This window comes from Propithecus coquereli, unplaced genomic scaffold (genome assembly GCF_000956105.1).
Source record: "Propithecus coquereli isolate 6110/MARCELLA unplaced genomic scaffold, Pcoq_1.0 Scaffold71, whole genome shotgun sequence".
Lineage (NCBI taxonomy): Eukaryota > Metazoa > Chordata > Mammalia > Primates > Indriidae > Propithecus > Propithecus coquereli.
The window spans coordinates 1,361,358-1,371,642 of record NW_012153174.1 but is presented as its reverse complement, the minus strand read 5'-3'; the positions used below and the strand labels follow the sequence as shown (position 1 = coordinate 1,371,642).

Sequence of the window (10,285 nt, the reverse complement as noted above, 5' to 3'; positions counted from 1 at the left end):
ACCCCGTGTCTACTAAAAATAGAAAGAAATTAATCAGACAACTAAAAATATATAGAAAAAAATTAGCCGGGCATGGTGGCGCATGCCTGTAGGCCCAGCTACTCGGGAGGCTGAGGAAGGAGGATTGCTTGAGCCCAGGAGTGTGAGGTTGCTGTGAGCTAGGATGATGCCACGGCACTCACCTGGGCAACAGAGTGAGACTCTGTCTCAAAAAAAAAAAAAAAAAAAAAAAAAAAAAAAATTTATGTAAGATATAATTTACATGTAAATATACATAAACAATTTATATCTTATATATGACATGTATCATTGTTGCATAACGTATAACATATAATATTTAATTCAAATATATATATTTACACAAAATTGACCTTTATTTTTCTTAGCATAAGTCAGGCATCTTTTTTAATTAAGAGCAGCGCAGTATTCCCACCGTGGGGGCACACGGTGATTTACTTCACAGTCCCTGACTTACGCTTTCCAGTTTACAAATACTTCCACTGTCACCCAAGACCCCGTCGCCAAACACATTAGTACCATCGCCCCCCGCCCCTTGTGGCTCCCGCGTTTTCAAACACCTCACGCGCCCGGGACCCGCACCGAACGCCGCCCCCGCCTTCCCACCTCAGCCCCGCTGCCCCACCGCAAGGCGGAAGGCCGGGGCGCCCGCGCGCTGGGCGGTGACAGGACCGACCCCGCCCCTCCGCTCCCCTCCCCCACCGTCTCCCGGCCGCCGGGCTCGCCCGCTCAAACGTGCCGGAACGACCGCGCCCGGCCGCGCCCAGCTCGGGGCGGCCTGGGCGGACGGGGCGCGGCCCGCTCGGCGTGGGGCGGGGCTCCGGCAGGGCTGGGCGGGGCTCCGGCCGGCGGGGCGCGGCCGGCGTGCGGAACTCCTCCCCTTTCCTCCGGCGGCGCCGGCGGCCGCAGCACTTCCGGGTCGGCGCGGAGGCGGGGCGGAGGCGCAGCGGCGGCTGTTATTGTTCGGCTGGGCTCGGCCGGGTGCTGTCTCTCTAGTCTGCGCTGGTGTCAGTTTGTCCGGCTTCCTCCCGGCCCCTCACTCCCGGCGCCTGACAGCGGCAGCGGCAGCGGCGGCGGCGGGCGGGGCCTGGCGTTTCGAGGCTGAGCAGCGCGGGGGTGAGGGGCGCGGAGGAGGAGCAGTAGCAAGAGGAGGAGCCGTGTGCCCTGGCACTGAGCGGCCGCGGCCATGGCGTACGCCTATCTCTTCAAGTACATCATCATCGGCGACACAGGTGAGGGCCTCGGGCGCGGCTGGGCGGGTGTCGGGGGCCTCTGGGCCCGGGCTGAGGGGCAAACGGCGTCTGGTAGGGGCGCGGGCGCGGACTCCGCCCGGCGCCTTCCTCCCGGCCGCGCCGCTCCATTTCCGCAGTGCTGGAGCTGGTGACGTGGGCACTGCGAGCGGCCGCGGCCTGGCCAGGCCCGGTCCGCGGCCCCCGACCGGGCCAGCCCTGCCTGCAGCTGTGGGCCGCGACAGCCGTTTGCGACGCCCGATCCGGGAAGTGTGCGACAGGAGGGACAGTCCTGGACCGTCAGAGCCCGACTCAGATGACTGCACCCCGCCTGCAGCGCCCCTCACCTTGGTTCTCCTCGCGGCCCCCGAGTAAGAAAGGGGGAGGCCGAGGAGAGCAGAAGGTGATGGGACCTGACCAGTCTCACCTCCGACCTGCACGCTTCTGCCAAGGCCTGGGCAAGGAGCTTTGCCGATGTGGGACAGCCAGATGAGGAGAGAAGGAAATCTTAAAAAAAAAAAAAAAAAACATATACACACACACGCACACAGACAAACACACACATATATTGTTTTTTAAACATTCTCAACTCCCAAGTCAGAATAAGTCACAGCTCATTACTTGATGGCTGGAGAATTCCTTTTGGGGTTATTAAAGCATGAAAGAGTTCTGTGGACTTTTGCCATGTATCAACTGGGATTATTTGATAGTAATGCAAGGCCGTTCAGTGCTCTGGGTGTATGCATATGTGTGTATGTTGAGGACGCTAATTTTTTTTTTAGATATGTCAGGCCCTATGTCACAACTGCTAATTTTCAGGTGATCTCATGCCCATTTGAAGTGGAAAGAAATTCAGCTATTTCAACTTAAATGGCATCCTGGTATATTTCTAAGAAAAGTAAACAAAGTCATTGTAAAATATTTTTAATACCTATAATTTTGGCGTTACTTTGAATCTAATAATAAACCTAAGGCTTGTTCAGGTGTTATAACTATTAATATACCAGAGTCTGATTTCAGTGGCGACTCTTGCATAACTTTGGACCCTTTGCACAACTTTGGAAATGTAAGCAGCCGTTTGTTGTTGCACTAATGATGTAGCAGGTTCTATAAGTAACTAAAGAAGCATGTTGATTGCTGCCCGAAAAAAAACTTTCTGCTATAAATAGGGGTTTTCAGAAAGATTTTTTAGTGTGCATGTGTGTATGGAAACTAAATGGTTTTCTATTTAAAATCCTGGGTAAAGCAGTGTTTTGCAAATGTTTGGTAGCAAATTCATAGACTTTAAAAAATGCTGAGGTATATTTGAAAGAAGGAAGGAGGTTCTCAGACCTGGCAAAATTGGATTTAGGCTGTAAAACTGAGATTGGAGAGAAATGTATTGTGCAGGGAGTAGCAGGGCTACAGATATTAACAAAATGGTGCTCTGTTCTCTTGGAATTTGCCCTCTTCCAAAAACAGTCCCCATGCAGTTCCAAGAGAAGACACTCCTTTCTTGCCCTTGCTGCTGTTAAGGCAGTTTAGGCACTGAATACTTGACACTAGACTGTATACAGCAATACTTTCTCACCACTCCAGTTCAGCCAGTGTGGTTTACTGTCAGTTTAATCTTCCTGAAACACGAACGTCAGGAGGGTGCTCCTCTGCTTGTTCACATTTTTTAATTTGACCTTCAGTGAACTCTGTATTTTAGTCCCTATCTACATTTCTAGGCTTCTTTCCCACTATTCCCCACCTTGCTTCTGCCATTGAGGCCCGGTGGCTGATTTCTGTGGTTTCTCCTGGGCTCTGCTACTCTGTCTGCTTAGAGTGCCTGCCACCACAGTCTTTCCTTGGGGAAATTCTTTAAGTCCTTCCAAGCCTTATCCGGGTCTTCCATAATGCCTTCAGAGGCAACATATATTAAACTCTTGTTTTGTGTCAAGATTTTCCTGGTATTCTGACTGGAAGTGAGTACTCCTTTTCTGGATTTATGTTTCTCACTTTGTATCATTCTGCTGATATTAATCTCAGACTGTTTTGTTTTATAGATACTTGTGTAGGCATCTGTATTTGATTATATACTTCTTGAAGACAGAAAAAGTGTTTTGTATGGCTCTGTGAAGAAGAGCCTATTTAAAAAAAAGGTAGACCCTATATATTAAATTAATGAATGAGGAATCAGGCCCCTGTATTCCTGTTTATATATATTAACAAGTTGACAGAATTTTTTTTAGCCCAGTGCTGCCACTTTTTTGACTTTGGGCAAAATCCTTTACCATATTTCCTTAATTCAAAGTATACCCATAGTTGTAAGGTACACTCAATGTGGCCTTACCCCCAAAAAAGATGATACTAAATGAATAGTGCGAGATTCATATTGATTTTCCTAGAAAATCATGATGTGAAAAACATACATCTTCTAATGAAGGAAATCGCGTAAGTTTTCTTTTTCCTGTAAAACAGTCTTAGCTTTCCTTCTCTCAGTAGTATGTGAGATAAAATGAAGATAAATGTGAAAGTACTTTGATTTCCTAAGGGAAAGGCACCATGCACATTTTTCCTTTTCAGAGTTCCCGCTTTCATAGAAGAGATTTTTGAAACTTTTACATGATGATGATACTGTTGAACTGTTTTCTTACCGTAAGGCTAAATGCACTTAAAATGTAGCTTAAAATTTTTTCCTTGGTAGGCCGGGCGTGGTGGCTCACGCCTGTAATCCTAGCACTCTGGGAGGCTGAGGCGGGAGGATTGTTAATGGTCAGGAGTTTGAGACCAGCCTGAGCAAGAACGAGACCCCCGTCTCTACTAAAAAAAATAGAAAGAAATTATTTGGACAACTAAAAATCTGTATATATAAAAAAAAAAAATTCGCTGGGCATGGTGGCACATGCCTGTAGTCCCAGCTACTCGGGAGGCTGAGGCAGGAGGATCGCTTGAGCCCAGGAGTTTGAGGTTGCTGTGAGCTAGGCTGACACCATGGCACTCTACCCCGGGCAACGGAGTGAAACTCTGTCTCAAAAAAAAAAAAAAAAAAAAATTTTTCCTTGGTAGTGTGTTGTTTTGTGAAAAAACATTTAGGAAAATGTGTCATTTAAACCTAGATACTTTGTGGAAAGTGGTTTTTAACAAGGATGGCCAATATCATAAACAGATAATTATCCTGCATAGAGGGAGAGAAAAATCATGATAAACCTGTAGTAATTGTACCTCCTAAAATTCTTGAATCTGCCTATCATTTAACCTCATCATTAGCCCTCCTTGCCTCTCAACCAGGCACGCAAAGGCACAAACCTGGTTGTATTCTTCTAAATGCCCCTTCTTGTCCCTACCCCCCCTCAAAAAAAAAAAAGTTACCCTTTGTCACCTGGCCAACTCCTATTTTTCCATTCTTTTAAGATGGCAACCATCCCTGCCACTCCCTGTTGGTTTGTGCTGGTCCCCTCCTGTTTCCCTCTCCTGCCTTCCTACTCCCGCTTGCATTTTAAATAATCTTTTTTGTTAAGATGACCTTTGATTTCCTCTTAGGTCTAAAGGTAGGCCATTCATTTCAGAGATTTTTAATAGATTAATGGATGGGCCCTTGGGGGAGGTGCTAGGTGACGTTTCTGCTAAAATTCCAATGATGAGTAGGGATTTGCTGGGGTGGTCAAGGGGGAATGTCTGGTATGTGGTTCGAAGTTAATGTTTGCAGCTCAGGAGAGAGTGACCTGGGTTAGAGATATGGGAGCTAATAACATACAATGGAGTCATTATCTGAGAGTTCATTATCTGAGCTTTTGAAATTATGAGGTTTTGTAGGGAAGAAAAATTCTCATAACATGAAAATATTTATTGGTAAGTTACCATTTTAAGAAATTAATCCCTCCCAAACTTTCTTCCCCATTTATATCCCCATCCTCTTGCTTTGGCATAGGGGCTTGTTGATTATAATACCGTTTGAATTAGTTGCAAAGTCAAATTACAAATCATGCCGAAAATGCAAGCATTTGTTTATTTGATGAAAATGATTTTGGAGTGTTTGTTCACGTGCAAAACCATTGGCAAATGGGAATCTCACAGTGTGGTCCTCTTGGAATGAAGTAGCTGATGATCATTCATTGAATGAATATTGACAAAGAAAGCTTGGATGTAATGCCGAGGAATCAGCTTTCATGGGGAAGATTGAGAAAGTTATCAGCAAAGAAGGAAGAATCAAAGGGGAAGAGAGACTGACAGTACAGTGCCAGGGAGTCTGCAGAGTAGACAGATACCATAGAAGGAGTGGTCACCAGTGTCAAATGCAGCAGAAGTCAGGGACTGTTGGTTAAAATGGTAGGAAGGCATTAATGCTTTGCCACAGTGTTGGATTGAGAGGTGAATGAAGCAGAGAACTGTAAGGTATAATTTCATTTATGTTTTTAAAAAAATATGGATTTTTATATATATCATGTAAATATATAAAAAAAGTCCTGAAAACTATACACTTAACAGTAACTTCTGGGGAGGAAAGTAGAATTGTGTGCTTGTATTGCAAGGGTTGATATTGGTGAAATGGGTCTATATTAAAATTTAAGCAATATCACAAATAGTACTGAAGCTTTTAAAAAAAGATATTGGGAAGTTAAAAGTAGAGCCATATTGTGGGCTATTTTATTGAAGACTGAATGTGAAAGAGAAGGAAAGAATGAGAAGTTTAGACTTGGTCAATTGGTGTGTGTGCACTCGCATGCACATGTGTAAGTGTAGATGTGTATTTTAAGACAGGAGAGACTTGAGGTTGAAAGGTTGAAGATACAAGAGAGGGGAGGAGCAAAATCCTAGTGGGTTTGGGGAAGGAATTGGATTAGGTTCTCTAGAGCTTTAGAGTTTTAACAGAAGGAAGACCTCTTCCTATGGGAGACTCAAGTGAATTTCTTTAGATTCATGTGAATCACCAGCATGTTTGTCCCGAAAAAAAAAAGATTCAGTGGCCCAAACCCCAGAGATTTTGATTTGCTAGATTTAAGGTGGAGCTCACTGTTGCAAAACCTGTGGCCATAAACACTAATCATTTTATTTCATGAGCAGATTTGTTAGAGTATCTTCAAAAAACAGTGGGAAAACAAACTGGGAAGTTCAGAGGTAGAAGAATTCTATTAAAGCTTTTTTATTATGAAATATATTATGCATATAAAAGAATATATATAATATATATGCACAGTTTAATAGTTTTAAAAAATAAAAAACACCCATACTAAAGGGCTACAACTCCTTGTTAACCAGGTTTCCACTAGCCTGAGTTATATGTTAATCTTCCTGTGCTTTTCTTCATAGTCGTATCACTTATGCATGCCTGTATTATTTAGTTTTGCCTGTTTTTAGATGTGTTTAGCTGTTTCATTTATCAAAGGAGAGTTGAAACATACCTGAGACATACCTTTTAATGTCATCTAGAATTTAGATGATTGATTATTCTTAAATTTTTGTTTTACGTATTGTTATTGGTAGTCTTTCAAGATTTTGGACTAGCTCTTTTCTGTTTCCTATACCTAACCCAATTTATTTTTTCTTTCCTCCCCCTAATATTTGTATTGCTCCTGAAACTTTATATTGAACCACAGAGGCTGTTGGCCTTGATGTTCTCATTCCTTTTTCCCTTTCTTAACCTCCCCTGGTGAACCTCCCTCCTCATCTTCTCAAAGAATGCCCCTCTTCCTTGGTGCTCTTGTCCTTTTTGTCCCACTCCATTCCTGCTCCAGCATGAAATTACTTTCCTCTTGCATCTCCCCCACTGCCTCCCTACTTTGTTTTATCTTTCCAGCTCTCCTCCTCTAGCAGTAGCCAGTCATTTTGCTGTTTTATTTGGGCAGACCCTAATTTTGCCAGCTCAGCTGTTTTTCCCTCTTCTTCTGGCCCAGCAGTGCTTATTCATGTTATTCTTTGCTCAGCCTTAGTCCCTGAGGCTGTGTACTTTGCTACCAAAGATGCTGCCTTATGCAGCCCTGCCTTGTCCCCTTCCTAACTTTTTGTTTTCTACGAAATGAAATTTTCCTATTTGATTTCATTAGCCTCGTTTATTCGCAAGTTTTAAAATACTCTACATTTTAGCTATTATTCTTCACCTGAAAGTAAGGAATGTCTGGCAAAAAAAAAAAAAATGATAGATTCCCTCTGCTATCTCACATAGGTAGTCACCCCCTTTTAATTCCTGCAATGTTTCTCAACTCAAACTATTTGGGTCTCATCCTTGGAGATGCTGTTTTAGTAGTTCTACAGGGAGTCCTGGACATCTATATTTTTAAAAAGTATTGTTTGTAACAGTGATAATATAATATTCTTCTACTGGTCGGTCATGGGCCTTTTTTGCTTATTTTTCTAAAATTGATTCTATTTCTAATATCAAATTTTCTTTTTGTGAGCTCTAATTGTGCCACTGCACTCCAGCCTGGATGACAAGAGTGAGACCCTGTCTCAAAAATAAATTAATTAATTTCTGCTTTTTGGGATTTTATTTAAGTAACCCCTAAGGCAAATCCAGGCTGAATTTGTATGGACTTCTCCATCACATTAGCTTTTGGCACTATGTCTGTATAGTAGATTCTCATGAGGAATCCTCCGTAGTTTTTATAATTCCTACGTAATATCAAAGGCTTGTTATCTTTTACTCCTTCAGCAGATACAGATTGCCATTTTACAGATGAAGAAAGCAAGCTGTGTCATTTGGGGCAAATTATTTTAGTAAGTGGGGAAACAAAGACCTCGGGTTGTCTGACTCCAAGGGCTCTTGATTGTAGGGTGGTCTGGCTCCCCCTTTGCTCTTCCTTCCCCCACCTTTTCTGAGGTTTTGCTTTTCATAGCTATGATGTAGCTTTAGATTTCTTCCAGTTCTCTCTTCAGAGTGTTCCCATTTTCAGGTGTAGCTGACAGTTACTATGTTTCTGGCCAAATCCGAGGGAGAAAGGGGGAAATCAGTATTGATGGCTGCGCGCTGTGGCCAACTCCCTGAAGGCAGGATGGTGCCTGCACAGAGTTAGAGTTAGTGCCTCAGTAAATGATGAATATACACTAGGTAGGCTCTGCTGGGTAGGCTGCGTGCATTGACCAGTTCATTCCTCCTTGCTTCAAAAGGGATCTGAAGGCAGTTTAAATCCATATGTGCCATTTTCAGTTTTTATAAGGTAAATAAGAGAATGGGGGTATGTTAATTTTCTACTGCTACCATAACAAACAACCAGAAACATAGCAGCTCAAACAACATGAATTTATCTTATTGTTCTATAGTTCACAAGTGTGATGTCTCACTGGGCTAAAACCAAGGGTTCAGCAGTGTCGAGTTCTCTTCTGGACAGCCCTTACTCATTCAAATTGTTGGCAGACTATATTTCAATGCAGCTGCAGGGCTGAGGTCACTGTTTCCTTGCTGGCTGTCATCTGAGGGCTTTTCCCAGCTTCTAGAGTCCATCCACATACCCACATTTTGGCCCATGGCCTCCTTTCCCCATCTTTACAGCCAGCAAACAGTAGGTCATGTCTTTCTCATGTCCCACCTTTCCAATTGTTCTTGGCTCATACTTTGTTTCTCTGAATAGGAAAGTTTCTCTACTTTTAAGGATTCATGTGATTAGATTGGGCTTACCTGGATAATCCAGAATAATCTTCCAATCTCAAAGTCTAATCCTTTTTTTTTTTTTTTTTTGATGCAGAGTTTCGCTCTGTTGCCTGGGCTAGAGTGCAGGGGCATCAGCCTAGCTCACAGCAACCTCAAACGCCTGGGCTCAAGTGATCCTCCTGCCTCAGTCTCTGGAGGAGCTGAGACTACAGGAGCTGGAACTTTGTAGCACACACCACCATGCCCAGCTAATTTTTTCTATTTTTAGTAGAGACGGCATCTCGCTTCTACTCAGGCTGGTCTCAAACTCCAGACCTCAAGCAGTCCTCCCACCTTGGCCTCCCAGAGTGCTAGAATTACAGGCCTGAGCCACCTCACCGGCCTCAAAGTCTAATCTTAACCACACCTGCAAAGTTCCTTTGCCAGGTAGGGTGACATATTCATAGGTTCTGGGGATTAGGGTGTGGACATCTTTTGGAGGGCATTATTCTGCCTGCCAGAGAGGGCTGAGGAGCAAATGGTAGAAACAGTAAAATGAAGTCAGAAGAGACATTAATACCCGAAGTGCACGATATAAAGTTGCTTACACTTCTTTGAAATGGACTCTGCATTTAGCATTAACCAGTGCAGAGAGACAACCCTGCTCGTTTACCCTAATTATAGTATCCATTATTTTCAAAAAGTATGTGCATGTATATGCTTAACTCCTAATATTGAATCTTGAAAGAAGCTTTTCTTCTGATTCCTCTTAAAAAGAATACAGTGTCAATGTATATAAATATATTTAATACAACTGTATTTATAGGGCATTTTCTCTAGTGGCATAACACATTGAATCTGAGCCAGTAGTATCCATGAAGAAGACTCTATTTTGTAAGTGAGGAAAGGGACACTAATTGTCACATCCTACAGCTAGTAACTGACCAAGCTGGAATGTGAACCCAGGTCTTTCTGACTCCAAAGTCCATGCTCTCTCCCCCACGTCATATATATTTCTTGATTCCCGTAAATTCCGTGTCAGACCTCTTCTGTTGGCTTACTAACTTCTTGGTCCATGGAGTTGCTGTGGGAGTACATAGCCCGACAATTCTCTTTACTTAAACAAATAGGACCTCCACTCATGCAAAACAGGGCAGAACTATCCTATGTATTGATAAAACTAGGATAAAGTCCTTTCTCTGTTACTTAGCAGCTTTGTGACTATGAGTAACCTATTTAATCTTCCTAAGTCTTGGTATCCTTATCCATATAATGGGAATGAATAAATGAGATCACATGTGTTAACAATGACTTGAATAAGAAATGGTTACCATTTTATCCTGCTGCTTTGAATGTTTCTACGATTTCCCCATATGCATTTGAAAAACTAACCCAAATTTGACCACTGCTAGATCGTGTCTTAGTCATGCTGATCATAGCAAAAATAATTTTTTTGCCTTCTGTGTGTTCTAATATGTTGATTTCCCCCATCCCCCATCCTTGCTTAGCT

At 43.1% G+C, this 10,285-nt stretch overlaps 1 protein-coding gene across 2 annotated transcripts in view; it reads left to right on the top strand.

Moving 5' to 3' along the window:
* Positions 1-850: 850 nt before the first annotated feature.
* The window catches only part of RAB2A (RAB2A, member RAS oncogene family), a 94,129-nt gene continuing 84,694 nt past the window's right edge, over positions 851-10,285 (top strand). Inside the window, exon 1 of one of the 2 annotated variants that reach the window (XM_012661421.1) lies at positions 851-1,250. In XM_012661421.1, coding sequence (XP_012516875.1) covers positions 1,205-1,250 — 46 coding nt within the window. In that variant the 5' untranslated portion in view covers positions 851-1,204. The remainder of the gene's footprint in view (positions 1,251-10,285) is intronic. The other variant, XM_012661422.1, reaches the window with a different exon arrangement.